The 17,754-nt window shown below is 42.5% G+C and overlaps 1 protein-coding gene across 1 annotated transcript; it reads left to right on the plus strand.

Moving 5' to 3' along the window:
- The first annotated feature begins 46 nt into the window (after positions 1 to 46).
- On the plus strand, positions 47 to 16,535 carry MRPL47 (mitochondrial ribosomal protein L47). Its single transcript, XM_083177703.1, has 7 exons — positions 47 to 395; positions 4,687 to 4,832; positions 8,746 to 8,806; positions 10,493 to 10,589; positions 12,449 to 12,579; positions 15,930 to 16,025; positions 16,369 to 16,535. Exons 1-7 carry the CDS (start codon positions 121 to 123, stop codon positions 16,475 to 16,477), a joined length of 915 nt encoding a protein of 304 aa, XP_083033829.1. The 5' UTR covers positions 47 to 120; the 3' UTR covers positions 16,478 to 16,535.
- The last annotated feature ends 1,219 nt before the right edge of the window (positions 16,536 to 17,754 follow it).

The raw sequence follows: 17,754 nt of genomic DNA on the forward strand, positions 1-17,754 counted from the left end.
CGACGCTTGCCTATTGGCCAGCTGATTACTGCACTCTTACTCATGTGCAGCTCACCGGGAGCGTAACCCGGCGGCTATGGCACTCAATACCCCCACCTAAGTATCTGTGTGCTGCAATGTATGATGCAGTCACTACCAGTGTCTACCACACACACACCCCGCATATCATCTCCGCCTGCTACGGAAGACATAACGGGTCCTTGCCCTCAATACACTACAGTACTAATCATGCCTGCACGGCTTGCGAGCGTCACTTCCTGTCGCAGAGCAGTGAGTGTAGGACATCTGACCAAGATGGCGGCGCCCGCAGTGAGGGGGTTGCTGTCTGGGTGCAGGCGCCTATGCGCCGTGTCAGCGCTGTCGCTCTCCTTGAGGAGCTTAGGGAGTCTGCCCAGGTAGGAAGGGGACGTGTGAGAGTGATCCGGCACGTATCGGTGTGTCAGATGGCGCAGTAGAGTGTATCTCCCGCCTGCCCTCTGGTGCAGGGTGACAGGGCTGTGTGCACTTAGTTTGCGGGCTAGAACCACGGGCATTTAGCACAGATGTAAGAGGGGCAGTTAGTGCAGCCTAGGGTGGAGTGTGGAAAATAGTAAGTGGACTATTCGACTTGAGCCATAGTTGCCTTTATTTCCAGAACGGCTTTCACTCGGAGTCTCACAAAAATTTGGTGGTGCTCCTGGAAGAGCGGACAAGTCTCCCAAAGCCGCCCTTAACCCTACTGCAGCCACATTCTTACCAAGTCAAGTGGGGAGTCCGTGTGGTGGATGATGCCATTTGTGTAAATGGCATCATTGTGGCATCATCCTCTGCTTCACATTTGTTAATTGTAACTTTGTGGGATGGGGCCATAAAGTGGGTATGGGTAAAAACCGGACAGAACAGGACCCCGGAATGCCAAACTGGACAGGCTCCATTCATCAATATATGTAATTCTGGAGCTTGTAGTGTCTTGTCCGGTGGGCGCTGGGTTGTCCCATCTGGTGGGGCCAGTGGCGGAACTTGTGAGTGGTGGGCCCAGGTGCAAAAGTACAATTTGGGCCCCACAACAGTGGGTGACAGAGGCACAAGCTGTTGGTCTGGGCAGTAGTGGGCCCCTTAGTCCTCAGGGGCCCCGGTGCTTATGCACCTGCTGCACCAATGGTAGTTCCGCCTCTGGGTGGGGCTGCTCTGACACCTGTCACCAGGGAGAGGAGAAGGGGGAGAATACAGCCTCCCTGCATGGTCTGAGGGTGTAATAAAAACCTGAATAGTCCGGACCACACGGGGAGGCTATACTCTCCCCTTCCCCATGTCCCTGGTGAAGGTTGTCACAGGGGCCCCCCGGACAAGACAGGCCCCCCCCCCCAGATGATGGCAGTCCAGTTTTTACTTAGTCCACCATAAAGATGCTATGTTGTTGCCGCAACCCTTACATCCCCTCCCTGCTGAGCTGACCTGGAGGCGTTCAGTATAACTGGGTACACGCCTATATATTTACCGGTCCAATCTGTCTGGTGTGGTCAAAAATCTGCCATATGCTTTGCTTCCATATTTACCAATCAGCCATTTCTTTCCAAATGCTGGAAAATGGACAAAAACTATTATTTTGACAAATCTGTCGGATCAAATTGATTTAACCAATTTGTTTTATTGACCATTGTCTATTTTCCAGCATTTAGGGGCATCTGGTTGATTGCCATTTTTCACCAATGCATTACAAGGTTTTTGTTCCCACTTGATTGGACAGATAAAGCTTTAGGCGTATACCCAGCTATAGTATGCTTTGAACTACCCAAAACAAAGTTTCAAATATCGCTGGATAACAGTACATAAAGCTAGGGTGCCGGACGGGTCCCGACAGTCGGGCATTCACCTGACGTCGGGATCCCGACTGTCAAAACACCGACAGCCGGGTTCCCGATGGCCGTCTAATATTTTCCCTCGTGGGGGTCCACGACCCCCATAGAGGGAGAATAGGTGGCTAGCATATTGAGCCACCATGCCCGCAGCGTGGCAAACGCAGCGAGCCCGCAAGGGGCATAGTTGCGCTCACCATGCTGTCTGGGTCCGGCCAGTCAGGAAAATGACTGTCGGGATCCCGACTGTCGGACCCCTATATCACACCCAGAAAGCTATTGGTGCCAATAAGTATTTTAGTTTCTTAAAAGGTGTCAAATATTTGACCTTTTGCTTTTTATTAACCGTCACAACATGATCGTAAGCAAGAGTCTAAATTAAAGCCTAAACTAATTCAGGGTATGAAAAATTGTTTATACTTGTGATTTTTTTTTTTTTCATTGGCATAAAGCTAATTTTGTTTTTGTTTTTTTATATATCTCATCTTTATTTAATTTTACATATAAACATTCATGTCAACATTTAAAAAAGTAAAGAAAAACAGAGAAACAAAGACATAAAAGGAAAAAATGCAAAGAATAAAGCTAGTTTTAATAATATCGGGGAAACACTCATAATGCTACACATATGCTGTCAGATTAAACTCCAAATCAGACAAACAGACCAATTATCTTATATGCTAAAACCATCCAATATCCTTACTATACATTGCTACACTTAAGCTGGGTACATACTATATCATTTTTCTGAACGATATGCATGATAACGATATCATTTTGCATATCGTTCATCGTGAACCCAGTATATTGTTAACGATGCGCTGTCTCGTGGACTGTCTCTGTTGAAATGCTGAAAGATTTTTCATGATGCGTAATTGGTGCTCTGATGCAGTTACACTGCAATTATTGTCCTAATCAGCTGATAATTGTTATAATTGCACCTGTTTTTTAGATTTTTTTTTTTTTATTGTCCTGTCATTATTGCCCATATTATGCTAATTAAATGCTTTCAAGTGCATGATTATTCATTGGGACAGGCGTATCAGGGGTTCTACATGGAGTCCCAACATTTTTACCTTAAAGCAAAATTTTTTCCTAGTTTTCACTTAAACCCCTTTTCCATCTACAAGCTGGATGGCACCCAGGATTTTGTACCAGCTTATGAACCCTTTTACACTAGAGTCCTCACCTGGTATAATGCGGGCCGGTGATGTCATCGTGAGGCGGGGTTCAGGTGGTGCTGGGAGATGAGAGCGTCTTCCAGCGCCGGCTTTTGCATTGCAGTGCATCGACCCAGGTTACCCGTTTACACTGCACAAAGACCCAGGTTGAACCTGTGGTTAAAATGCCAGGTCATTTCAACTGGGAGTGTATCCACTTGCCTACAATCCTGGGTTTAGCATGCTCCTGTGCAAAAACCCAGGATATTTAGGCTCGTGGAAAAGGGGTTTTACTCAGGGGCTACAAATCCATGTTAACAGTTTTCTAATTAAATAGCAAAATGTTGTAGCTAAATGTTTGCTGAATACATTGGCTAAATACTGGATGCACTGATAATTGTCTGTAGGTTAGCCCTAACAGCTTGTTACATGCTTTCTCCGTTGTCATTTTATGTTTGCTGGTATCCTAGCTTTCTGTTACATTGCCTGTTTTATTTTCCAATGTGCTTTTTTTCTGCCAATGTCACAGTGATGGTTTTTGTTCCTGCAATCATTGTTTTAATAAGCCTGCTCCCTGTGGTGTAGAAAACTGCATTATGCTTTCTTCTCTTCTAAACTGCACATGCTAAGCTCGACAAGCCATTGTACATGTTACAGAAATGAAAGCAAAATGATCTGTTTCAAACTCACTGGATGTGGAGAGAGTGAGATATAAAGACAGATTGGAGGTAGGAGCAAATAAGGACTAAGCTATCATTTTGATGGGATTTTAACTAGTCTCTCCATAACAGGAGAGCTGTAATATAGAATGATTTGTAGTGTTCATTCTAGCACTCGCCAACTTTGAAAACCCATGCAGTTCCTCTTACCTGCTTGGGGTGTCGCTGTATATCAGCACTGATATGCAAACCAGTCCTGTGCTAGAAACACCACAGCAGACAGCGAAACCCCAGGCAGGGAAGAGGAATTGCATGGGTTTCCAAAGTTGGCGGGGGCTAGAATGAACACTAGTTAAGGAGTAATTTGGTCCATGGAGAGACCTCTACTGGTCACTGACTGTACTTCACCTCAGAGGTGAGGTGCATTTAGCTCTATATATAGGCAATTTGCAACAATAGAAAATTACCTTTTCTGAATTACCACAGGATGAGTATCTTGTGCGGATTCAGTACTGAATCCCGGTGGTCGGGATCCCGGCGTTCAGAATCCCGACGCCGGAATCCCGACAGCCGAAATGCCGACAAGGGGGGGACGTGGATCGCCCCCCCTTGCGGGCTCGCTGCGCTCGCCACGCAGCGGGCCCGGTGCCTCGCTATGCTCGGCACACTAATTTATTCTCCCTCCAGGGGTGTCGTGGACACCCACGGAGGGAGAATGTGTCGGTATTTCGGCGGTCGGGATTCCGGCGTCGGGATTCTGAACGTCGGGATTCTGAACGCCGGGATCCCGACCGCCGGGATATTAACTGCATCCCTCTTGTGCATGTCATGTTTTTTAAATGATGAAAACCAATATTCATTCATTCAATGTCATGGGCCATGCATATGTGAATTTGACTAATGTAAATGGGATTGAGCTATTAGGAGAATAGCTATTTCTAAGTAGGACTTGTGTGTACTAGGTTTATAATATGCTAGAGTTTGATCAGCTTTTATTATTTCAGTGAAAAAAATACCTTCATGTCTTTTCAGTGTAATTCTCGGTGGTTTGGGTAAAAGAACACCTGAGAGTGCTTGGCAGCAGCAGCGCTTATATGTCCACTCATCTGCACCTCGAAGAGGACTTGAGGAGTTCTTTGATGACCCTAAGAATTGGGGAGAAAACTTTGTGAAGTCCGGTCAGTCAGCGTAATTATATATATATATATTTATATATATATATATATATATATATATATATATATATTAGTGTGTCTTGTGTTTGTGTGTCTCCATCTGTTGGCAGTGAGTGAAACTACATCTCTTTCATTCTCACACATGCACAATCACAGAGGCAATCACAAGGTAGCAGACTAGCTTTCGAAGCATTTGCTTTGAGCAGGCTTACAAGTCATTTTATATGATTATTATCCCATCATATGTTATTCATTGTAAAAATAAATGTACATTTATTTCCCAAAACACTAAAGCAAGAAACAGATGGCTCATCCTGTGGGAAAGTTTTCCTATAAAAGAATAGGAATAGTGAAAGTGCTGCTTGGGTTTAACATGTTCGTTCTTGGCAAACATAAGTTTGACATTTTTGTTAGATCATTCAGTTCTCATATATGGAGCAATTTGGGAAACTTAAAATATTTTAATTATTCCAACACATTTAAATGCATAAACCAACAGTGGGTGTAATTGGTAAATGTTCAGTCTGACTTGCAGAAAAGTATGTTGGCATCAGCCAGCAGAGGGCGCCGTGAACAACAGAATTGCACGTAGATCCAACACTGCACTATGAAGAATCCTGACTGGGGCTCACCCTTCCACTATGCTTGGGCCCTATTTAAGCCTCACTGGAGGCAAGCATTGCAAATGCACAGCCTGCCCCTCTCCTACCCAGACAGTAAGTGAGATGGATGGTGGGGGCTCTCAGTGTGCTGTGATAGGGTTCTGTCAGCCTCCTCTAATCTCTCACTCAAACCCCTCCTAGTTACCTAATAATGCTGCCCGGCAGTGAGCGGACTATGACAACATGCTGAAAATAAAATACTTCTGACAAAATGATCTAATATGGCACTATATTCTACTGGTAATTATGAAAAGGTCTGGGTTCACATTTAATATTACACTTTACGCAGGTATAAAGCAAAAAGTATATGACCAGTGTTCAAATGCTCTTCAGAGGATTAAAGACATATGTCACATGCTTTTTAACCAAAGCTGAAAGGCGGAGGCCTCCATTATTAGCCCTCTCAGTGTAAGCTCTTTGTTTTGTGATCTATATCATTCAGGTTATCCACTATCAATATGTTATGTTTATATTTGGAGGAAGATTCCTATTTCCCGTTAGTTTAGGCTCGTTAACTAGTGATGAAGCAGTTATACCTGAGAGAGAAACATCTGGTGATAATGAATGCACTCCTCCATGTGATATTTTACCCTCATTAGCACAAAATGTATCCTGTACTGTACCACAGGTGTTTAGCACCACCCTGTACTAGCTGATGAAAACAAGGTACTGTACTTGTAGCTGACTTGTAAAATTCATAGGGTGTGATATCGTTTCATCTCAAACAGTTCTATCACTTCAACATATTTATGTCAATTCAGTTACAGTAAATGCAAGTTTGCCCATAGTTCAGCTTTTTAGAGCAATTCACCCAAAATATTACATATTTTAAGGGGTGTACTAGAGGTTCTGCACTTTTTTACATGAACATAAACATGTTCCCTATCTCCTTCATGTGCTGGGATTGGGGAGGGGGTTCATGCATGAGTTCGGCATTGAATTGCAAATTACATTTTCTGTGCGAATTTGCAGTGAAAAACGTCGCACAGGTTCCAACGCTGTCATAATTGGATTGACCCCTTCAAGTGGAAAGAACACATTTAAAATGGAGAAATATATACATGCATATTGCTTATTTAATATGAACACTTCCTGGCATTAGTCTTGTCGTTAATCTGTTATAATATTTGTGTAAGAAGTCACAAATTCTACTAAATTGTTGTTCTGTTTTATTAAAGTTTGTTCAAAATATAACCAGTGATACTGTTTATGTGCTGAGAGTAAGTACATTATACAGAAATGCAGAAACATTTCCAACAAACTGAAGGTAATACTAGTATAACAGAATAGTTTATAGATTCATGCGTATAAATAGAGTTGTTGTCAGCAGGCAACTTCTGAGGGAAACTTATAACAGGGGGTCTCATTTCACAAGAAAGATAATACATAGTGGATATGAAGTACAGGTATGAGGTTGTTATATGGGATTCTTGGGACTTTGGGCCAGATGTGTCACGCTTCAAAAAGTGATAAATATGGAGAGTGATAAACAGCCAGCCAATCAGCTCCTGCCTGCCATGTCACAGACTGGGTTTGAAAAATGACGGGTAGGAGCTGATTATCACTCTCGACAACACTTTTTATACATCTGGCACTTTTTTTTGTTTTCACTTTAATCATTCCCTTCCGTTCCTCTCATTAATTTGGGTACTCTTTACCTAGCACGGCGCCCACGATCTTGATCGTGGGCATCGTGAGGTAAAAAATCGCGTCGGTCGCGTCGTATGCGGGCTAAAGATGCCCGGACGCGACGCGACCGACGCGATGTCCACGATTTCCCCATTGAAAACCATGTTAAACATGGACATCGCGTCGGTCGCGTCGCGGCCGGCCATAAATGTGCACACGATGGCCGCGACGCGATGCCCACGATTTGCCATAGGAATCAATGTTAAAAGGCCCGATGGACACGATTTTCATGTTAAATGGCTGAATGGACCCGATTTTACCATAGGAAACAATGTTAAATGGGCCTTAGAGCCCAAATAGTTACCCTGAACTCTGAAATGGCCCCCCCAATTGTTTACGCCACCCCACGATCAACGTCAACCCGAAGCGTGGCGAGCGGCGGCGGTACGCGTCCTCCGACCTTTTCATACCCCCACTATCCACGTCGGCGTGGAGTTGAGAATAGAATAGTGTGGCGAGCCACCGAGCCCGAAGCGTGGCGAGCGGACGCGGATACCTTCACAGGTAAACGCGCCCCTTCGCGGGCTTCACAGGTGTCCGCGTCGCCATGGACACCTGTGAAGCCCGCGAGGGGACGCGTATAGCTGTGAAGGTATCCGCGTCCCCTCGCGGGGCTCGCTGCGCTCGCCACGCTTCGGGCTCGGTGGCTCGCTGCGCTCGCCACACTATTCTATTCTCAACTCCACGCCGACGTGGATAGTGGGGGTATGAAAAGGTCGGAGGACGCGTACCGCCGCCCCTCGCGGGCTCGCTGCGCTCGCCACGCTTCGGGTTGACGTTGATCGTGGGGTGGCGTAAACAATTGGGGGGGCCATTTCAGAGTTCAGGGTAACTATTTGGGCTCTAAGGCCCATTTAACATTGTTTCCTATGGCCACATCGGGTCCATTGAGGCATTTAACAGTAAAATCGCGTCGGTCGGGCCATTTAACATTGATTGCTATGGGAAATCGGGAGCATCGCGTCGCGGGCATCGCGGGTACATTTATGGCCGGCCGCGACGCGACCGACGCGATTTCCATGTTTAACATGGGTTTCAATGGGAAATCGCGGGCATCGCGTCGGTCGCGTCGCGGCCAGACATAAATGTACCCGCGATGGGCGCCGTGATAGGTAAAGAGTACCTTAATTTGTATAGTGCTGTCAGTAGTATATACGTAAACCATGTTTGTGCAGATAACATTGTCACTAAGCAGCATGAAGAGTGTTTTTCTGTATGAGAGATGCAATTATAATATTTAAATATCCATGGCCACTTTTTTTTTCCCCTCTAGATAGTTATATTTGTAGCTCCGTACTTTTGCACCTTGCATATTTTGGTTGCATCAGTTTGTAAATCAGTGTTCTATGCAACAGTAATAATGTGTACGCCACCATTGCTTGGTCCGGTATTGTGTATAATATTTTTGTATTCCCATTATTTTGTGTAATATGTCATCTGTTACACAAGTTATGCATCAACTCTGTAGAAAAACATTACTTAAAATGGAAATATTTAAAATTTACTTTAATGATGTTTAAGATTTTTATGAAATAATAATAATCGCATATTTGTTGTCTTAACAGGTGACCTATGGAGCCTTGGCCATCTGAGAGGAAAAAGTAGTGAAGATTTACATAAACTTTGGTTAGTGACAGACCGTTATAGCATTGGCAGCTAATGGGAAACAATTCACATCCGTTAATACAAATCTTTTCAGCAATTAATTTAAATTTTAAGGGAACATTGTAAAAAAAAAAAAAAAAACTAAATATTATACAGAAATTTCTGATTTTTGATTATTATTATTATTATTATTTTGCCATGTCTTCTAATGGAATCTTAGTCAGAACACAGAAAGGTGCCAATATTCTGCAGGTGTTTTGTCGTGTTGCACGATGTCTAGGTCAGTCAGTGCTGTTTTTGCTAGAGTAAGCCATTTGACCTCTGTGATGTGTTCTCTGTAAGGTGAAAAATTTGGGAAGTCTTCATTGGTATCAGAGTATCCAATGATGCTTGCAACTCTGAATCGGCCAGAAATACAGGAGCTTTTTTCCTTAACCACATCTATGCCGCATTTGCCAATCTTTCCCCACTCCTATTGCTGCTACTGGCATAGTTTGTTCTGATTCGCTGGCGCTTGTGTTTGAATGCAGGTTCATTTAGAAGCTGTTTCTGCTTTACTTTACCTGGGGCTCTTCCCCATGGGCAGCTTCTGATTGGTTGTTGGAGCTTACAACAGTAGAAATAACTTTAGCGTTGTACCCTGATAGCATGCAGGATGCTTATAAGTCTGCTCATGAATCCTTTCACCTGTGAACTGCACCAGCAGCAGCATCAAGTGAGCGAACAGGAGCTGAACTGTCAGGGTGAGGAATGATGGTGGGCTGCATAACCTATTGTTCATCAGGGAACCCAGAGGGCTGTACATAGAATGAATTGGTAGTAAAGTTAATTTTGTTTTCATATACTTTAATATAAAATGTAATAAGAAAATAAGTTTTAAACGGCAAGCAAATTCATTATTTTATCCTGTACTTGAGGACTTAAGAATGAAATAATTACTTGAAATAAAATATATATATTCACAGTATATACTTGAGACAATGTATTTGTTTTGGTATTGCCTATACACAGTTAAAGTATACAATACCACATATGGGGGAATAAATTAGCCGAGGCTAATTTTTCACCCCAACGGTTATTCAGTTGTCCCCAATTGCTGGCACTTTCAGGGATTCTTTTTCACCTGTCCGGGGGCAAGTGGAATAAGTTCCCCGATAGGTTTCGTTTTTCCGCTGCCGTGAACGCAAACAATAGGTAACAATAAGGGGTAATTGATTAATAGGATTACCCGTTTGAGTGCCAACAGCTCTGTGCAAAATATACGCTGAAAATGCCAGCGTTGCTCACATTTGTTATATAAATTAAAATAAAAAAATGTGTAAAAAAAATAAATAAAAAAGATATTTCCTATATATAAAGTAAACCGTACAGTTATTATGATGAATAAAAATGTTTGCTTGCCAATTTTCACACCTATTTTGACTAATTTACTTGGCACTCAGAGGCTTAAACTCATTCTGTTTCCAGTACTCATGTGGAAGGTTTTCTTGATAGGCTCAGGCTTCTGGCTTTCCTTAATTTTTATCAAATGTTTTTAAATGATACGCTAATCTAGAAGTGTTCTAAAGAATTAGTATTTGTCCTTGAATACTCAGTAACTCATATTACAGAAATTACTTTCTTTTTTTGCCCATTTGTTGCTAGAATATAGGAAATAACTATGACGTGGTATGTATTGCAAGTGCAGTAATGTTCTGTTGTCTTCAGGTACGTGTTACTGAAAGAGAATAACATGCTGATGACTTTAGATCAGGAATCGAAGCGACAAAGAGTAGCTACACCAAGTCCTGAGCGGCTATACAAGGTATTCACATGGCACTTATCACATGCATTCTTGTCTCCATCCTCCACTTATACATATTTAGGAAACATTTCTGGTTTGAAAGTGAACCTTTATTTTTCCAATCATATAAGTTTAAAGCATAAACATCAAAGGTTTATACATAACAAGGAGATAAATGAGAAATTCAGACCAAACCTCATATTTGCATAAAATAAAAATAACATAGTAAGCAGGACACAACAATGGAATGTATGTCAGCAATAGCAAGTTCCTTTAAAAAAGTGAGAAGAAGAGAAAGAGAAAAAAGAAAAGGACAAGCAAATGGAAATGACACCACCATCATCGGCCTAATGAAGGAGGCAGATGAGTCTGCATACAGACGGGAAGTGGACAGACTTTCACAGTGGTGCGGCAGAAACAACCTGGACCTAAACCCCATCAAAACAGTCGAGATGATAGACTTCAGAAGAAAACCAAATGTCAAGGTCCCACTGGTAATTTCCAACAGAGTGGTGTCATGGGTATAGACCTTCAAATTCCTTGGGACAAAAATCTCTCCCAACCTCAGATGGGAGCCCAACATAACTTCCATTGTCAAAAAGGCCCAACAGCGGCTGTTCTTTCTGAGGCAACTGAAAAAATTCAACATTCCGCAGGAGCTGCTGCGGCTCTTTTACACCGCTATTGTGGAGTCCGTTCTATGTTCCTCTATTACAATCTGGTATGGAGGTGGCCAATGAATCTAACAAACGAAGCCTGCAAAAGAGTGGTGAGGACAGCAGAGAAGATTATTGGGACGGACCTCCCCCTGTAAGGGAACAATACTTAAGTAGGGTCAAGAAGCGAGCTGGGAAGATCGTGGCGGACAAACTCCACCCTGGCCATCCCATCAGGTAGACACTTTAGGTCCATTCATGCCAAGTCGTCAAGAACCGCAAAAAGCTTCTTCCCAATAGCTATTCAGCTATTGAACAATGTACTGTAAGATACTGCTAATCTAAACACCTAACTGCTCTATCTATCCTTGCAAATCCTAACATGTGAATTATCATTTGTATGCACAACTGATGCAATGTATGTATGTCCTGTTATCCCTCTTGTACCATGCTTGAAGCTGCACTGTATCCACAAAAAAATTCCTAGTATACGAGAGTATACATGGCCAGTAAAGTGATTCTGAAACTGACATGGAGGGGAATTCAGATAAGGATGAAAACCATGATTAATATAGTAGTATACAGATTGGGGATAAAGGAGAGGGAAGTGAGCTGGGGGAACTGTTGAAAGTAGTTACAATATTGGGGGTGGGGGAGAGCAGTAGAAGGGTACAATAGCAGAGTCTGGGACTGAGGGATTAGGAAACGGGGGGGGGGGGGGCGGCACACCTTGAGTACTACAACATCTTGACCATACCATGTAGAACTTGTTCACCATATTATTTTGGAGACTTTTTATGTACTCTGTTTTGGTAATAAATATTTATTACCAAATAATGTGTTACCTAACCAAAGATTTGGCTCTGATTTGCTATCTGAAGTCTTATTGGCTTGGTTATCATTTATTCTGTATCATTCAATTATAGTTTATTGCACAAAGAATTTTATGTTTTTTATGTTCTCTTCAGTTTAACACCATTAAAAGGAGACTAGAGAAATAAAAAGGGGTAGGCAATCTCCAATGGAATATGGAGGAGTGAGTGTGTCTTGAGAATGTTTTTGATGGGTCATTTTGAGAGGCTGCACATCAGCCATGCAAGTATTCAGTGTGTTGATAGGTGCAGTAAATGGTCACATTAAATCCAATCATGCAATAAAAGTACAACCACGCAAATGTCTGACCGCTTTACTGAATGTTTTCTATACCTTTAATATCTGTCTCAGGTGACCAAATCTATGGAGAATCTACACCAGGTATTAACTGAAAGAGAAACTGCCCTGCGGCTCCTGCAGACTGGTCAGGAAAAGGCAAGACCAGGGGACTGGAGAACAGACTGCTTTGGGGAGACAACATGGTATGAGACTGTTTGTTGTATATTCCAGCACACTAATAAGATCAGTTTGTGGTCAATGAGAGGCACAACTGTACACTGCCACATAATTGACCCTAAGGATGAAGGTACTGTAGGCACAATTTACTGAATTACAGTTTTGTTTCCAAATCTCTCTATAATAAACATTCTTCTTCCATCACTAGTGGAGTGTACAGGAAGGGTTACACTACACTTTATATTGGGATTGACTACCCATATTTCTTAATCTGCTGCTTGGCCTAGGCACACTCATATCAAAGCGCCTTTCCACGATATCTTGATATCCAAATTAACCCTAGAATGTCTGCGTGAGTGTGTATATGTGTGGTAGGGAATATAGATTGTAAGCTCCACTGGGGCAGAGACTGATGTGAATGTTCAACTATACTCTGTAAAGCGCTGTGGAATCTGTGTGTGCTATATAAGAAACTGTTAATAAATAAATATCCATTCTATTTCTTCCATCACTAGGGGCACTGGGGAACAACAGGTATAGCTGGAGATTTGGGCATCAAATAGATATAGAAATCTTTCTCCTAGCAGCCCGACCTGCCTCTCCGCTATACCCCACCACCAGTCCCGGCTAGTCTATTTTAGTCTTGTCTATTTTTCTATACCTTCTGCACTAATTTAATCAATGGCTGGTATGGAAGAATTCATACAAATACACAATTCTAAGCTTACATTTTTTTTTTAATTATTATTATTATATGGGTCAATGCATTAAATAATGTAAACTGCTCTATTAATACAATATGTTCACCTTTAAAAACATAATTATGATAGAGGAGTATAACTATGCTCCCGGCAGAGTGGACCCTTTGATAAAGCTCCCTGCTAGGAGCGAAACACGGATTACATTTTTTAAGGCATTGACCAGTATAATTAATTGATAAAAATAAAAATGAAGTTTATAATTGTGTATGTGTATGAATTCTTCCATACCAGCCATTGATTAAATTAGTACAGAAAATATAGAATTTTTTTTTTTTTTTTTAGTTAGGACTTGCTGTAGTCCATTATTATGCAATCACAAGCATATTAACCAGTCCAATACTGGAACATATTTCGATCATAGAAAAAGTATTATATTCGCACTGGATTATTTTGGAATGTGTGTCCCATCTTTAGGTGTGTGTCCCCTCCCCCCAGTAATACTCCAAAACATGCCCAATATTTCTAGTGCTTAGTAAGGTTCCCAGTAGTTAGCAATACCTGGTACTACTATTGGTCACCATGGTATACAGTAGTGTTGACTCTTCTGTTATTCTCCTGCTAAAAATCTGTTGCTACAAAACCCGGGAGCGACTCAGTGGAAAAGGGTGTTAACCCAAGGTTCAGTGACCTGGAAATCCAACCCGGCTAGCTTGCATGGTCAGTCCTGGGAAGGACACAGCTCTTGGTGCAGTGTAAAAAGGTAAATGGATGGGATGGCTTTACCACATACAGGCGCAGCTAACACCATCATCTCCCCCGTTCCCCAACTCCGCTGCCTGGGTGTCACTCTTGACTCCTCCCTCTCCTTTGCACCCCACATCCGAGCTCTGGCCCATTTTTGCCGGTTCTAGTTACGCAACATTGCTCCCCCCCTCTGCCGTTTTCTCTCACAGCGTGCAACTAAATTATCATCCACTCACTGGTCATCTCACAGCTCGACTACTGCAATGTTCTCCTCACTGGCCTCACTCAATCCCAACTGGCTCCTCTCCAATCTGTCCTCAACTCTGCAGCCAGGCTGATCTTCATCTCCCGACACACTACTTCTGCCACTCCCCTTCAACAAAATCTGCACTGGCTCCCATTCCCCTACAGAATCTTCTTCAAGCACCTCACACGCACATACAGGGCCATCTCTATTTCCATTGCTCCATATATCTCTAACCTCATCACCATTCATACACCCTCTATGGCTGCCGACGACTGTCGTCTCCTCCACCCTGATCACTGCTTCCCACGCTAGAGTTCAGGACTTTGCCCGTGCTGCACCCCTTCAGTGGAACACACTCCCTCGCTCCATTAGATTCTCCCTGACCCTGCAAAGCTTCAAACAGGCACTGAAAACTCGCCTATTCACCAAAGCGTACCCTTCCACTGCATAAACTAGTCCTGAGGCAGGTTCTCCAACCCCCTGCCTGCTTACATCCTGCTATCAAGCCACCACCCACTTGCTTGCACCTCATGTAATCTGTCTGTCCCCCTTCCTACTAGATTGTAAGCTCCTCAGAGCAGGGCCTTCTTCCCTCCTGTTGTCAAAGCCCACTTCTCTTTACATTTCATTCACAGCTCTCCCATTCTCAAACACTCAGTGACTATCATTGCCCACATACTCATCTACATCATTGGCCACAAGCCTCTAGTAGTACGTTGATCACTACTTATATTTAAGCTGTAATGTGTATTGAACTGTGGCGCTCTTTATCTGTACTCTATTTTTGTAATTTATTCAATGTAATGCTAAGTTTTTGTCTCCCTGTACTGTTCCTTTGTACGGCGCTGCGAAACACTTGTGGCGCCCTATAAATAAAATTGTAATATTAATAATGTATTAAGCCGGGTGAAGAGATAAAGTAGAAGGTAATAACATACCAGCCAATCAGCTATGTTTGGCAAATGACAGTTAGGTGTTGATTGTCTGGTGCATTATCACCACTTCATCTCCATCTTGTTACCAGGCTTAGGCCTAATGAGAGCTGGCACTAGGAAATTCTCATCTGGGTCACACCCAAGTTGGACCTGTATACAAAATCCCGGTGTGGTCTGGCATTTTAGTTCAAAAGGGGTAGAAGGTGCCCAGAAGGAAACCAGCAGCATTCCCTTCTTGTCTTTAGAGACACTACTTGCAGTGCTTTGAATGGTTACATATTAAGTGCTCAATGACTTAGGTCATCACCAGTGACCATAACCATGTGTCTTTGGGAAAGTTCTGATTTAATATATTATTTTCATGTTCAATTAAATAGTAACCCTATAGTTTCCTCCCTTACAGCTGATCTGTTTTGTATACTTTGATCTGAGTTATTACTGCCATTTGTCTTCAGTAGACAGAAAGAGGCCAGTATTCAATGAGATTTTCAGTGAAAAGATTCACCGCTGAGTGATAACAGCCGGATTCGCCCCCAAAAAAACTGTGAATCTGGAGCATTGAATACTGGACAGAACAAAGCCCACTGACACTTAGTAGGGAAATACCACGTCATCGTCAGACTCTCCATAATCACAACCCAAAAAGAAGATGGCATTTGATTATCGGGACAGTTCATGAAAAACCACCTGTATTTAGTTTGTGATCGAGTAATCTATAACAATCTGACTTTCATTTTTTCATTTCACAGGCATAGGCACAAGGAATGGCCAATTCCTTGGTATATGAACAGACGTCACGTAAAGCAGTCGTTTTTTGCTTTGCCATATGTTGATCATTATCTTAGGTAAGATTACTGAGACACCAAATGTCTTCAGAGTGTTATTATACAAGATGCAACTGTTCATTGTTACATGGATGCCTATAGATTATACTCCTCTGCTGCTGGTTAATCTGGATGTCCAGAACATTAGAGGTACACAAGATCAATCACACATTCTTTTTAAAACCTCATTGAATCATTAAAGTACATTCTGGCCAACCGTGTAGTCTTATAGCAGTGATGTAGTTTCTGAGGATCCATCTTACTGTTTCTATAAATCTGCATCACACATCACCTTGCAGGGTTGTACTTAGTGTTAGACACCATTAACAATGACTTTGCTGATCACCCTGGTGTTTTCTTTCAGGTTGAAGAAGGAGAAAGAACTGAAACTCGAGAGAAGGAAATGGAATGCTGCAAAGAAGCAGCGACTTGACCTAGAAAAGAGGTTCCCACACATAGCTAGCAAATCCTGAAGTAAAATGTTTGTGTAATTATGAAATAAATATTAGTTATGTATTTGTACCTAAACAACGTTTTTACATTCATTTTATTTTTATGCTGAAAAGGCCTATAACACACAACCCTTGCCTTTCATACATACGAGTACACTAATCTGTATGTATCTGGCTATCCATGTATCTGCATATATAGTAGTTTTCTGAAAAATGGTTCTTGTCACCAGTTGTGCATTATCTAAGCTACACTGTTAACACACTTACTATCCTTTAGTCCTGTCACAGAAATTTTAGTAGCTGGATTACCAAATAAGTTGGTCATACCCTCTTCTGTGTTAGGATAAGACACATCAAGCTGAACTTCTTCCCAGCAGATGCAAGAGACTGGTGCATCATTCTAGGGGGAGGGGTATGCAATGAGCCACCGCTATTTCCGACGGCGGCGGCTTCCTATTTATTGCCATTAACAACAGCATTGATGCGAGATCACAGCAGAACGGGCCCGACTTCAGAAACTGTCGGGCCGATAACGGACGGGGATTGTCGTTATCTGGGCCGCAGATCGACAATCCACGGCCGTTTTTGCGGCCATGCCCCCTTTGCACTCATTGGCAGGCGGGGCATTGAATCCCGTCTGCTGTTAAGCCGCAAACGGGCCAGGATCACGGCTGTCGGTGGGGATCAACAGCCATGATCCCAGATTGCATACCCCCTAGATCAGTGGTTCTCAAGTACCCCCAACAGTGCACGTTTTCCAGGTCTCCACACAGAATCACAAGTGCTATAATTAGCTCAACCTGTGGATCTTTTTAAATGTGCCTGAATAATGAGTGCACCTGCCGGGTGACCTGGAAAACGTGCACTGTTGGGGGTACTTGAGGACCAGGGTTGGGAACCACTGCCCTAGATCCATGGAGGGCCAATTGTTACAATTACCCATATGGAGCAATATACCCTATGTGTGTAGAAATAGTTTACTATTTAGAGCTGCAGTGAGATGTGGGTACTTATCCACATATGAAAAATTGGTACTTATATATTAGTTGGGCGCTCACTATAGTTAGTACGCTCATACGACCACTATCCATGTTGCCGTGGAGTGGATTTTATATAGTGTGTCGAGCGGACGTGGAAAACTAAGCAAATAGCTTAGTGGGCGCCTAACTAACATATAAGTACCGAAAAATTTGCCAAGCAGAAAGAGACACTGTGCTAAAATACTAAAGAACAATTTAATAATTCATAAGAATATAATAATAATAATAATAATAATTATAATAATAATACAAAACCGT

Source organism: Crinia signifera, chromosome 3 (assembly GCF_055691185.1).
Source record: "Crinia signifera chromosome 3, ASM5569118v1, whole genome shotgun sequence".
In the NCBI taxonomy this organism is placed as follows: Eukaryota; Metazoa; Chordata; class Amphibia; order Anura; family Myobatrachidae; genus Crinia; species Crinia signifera.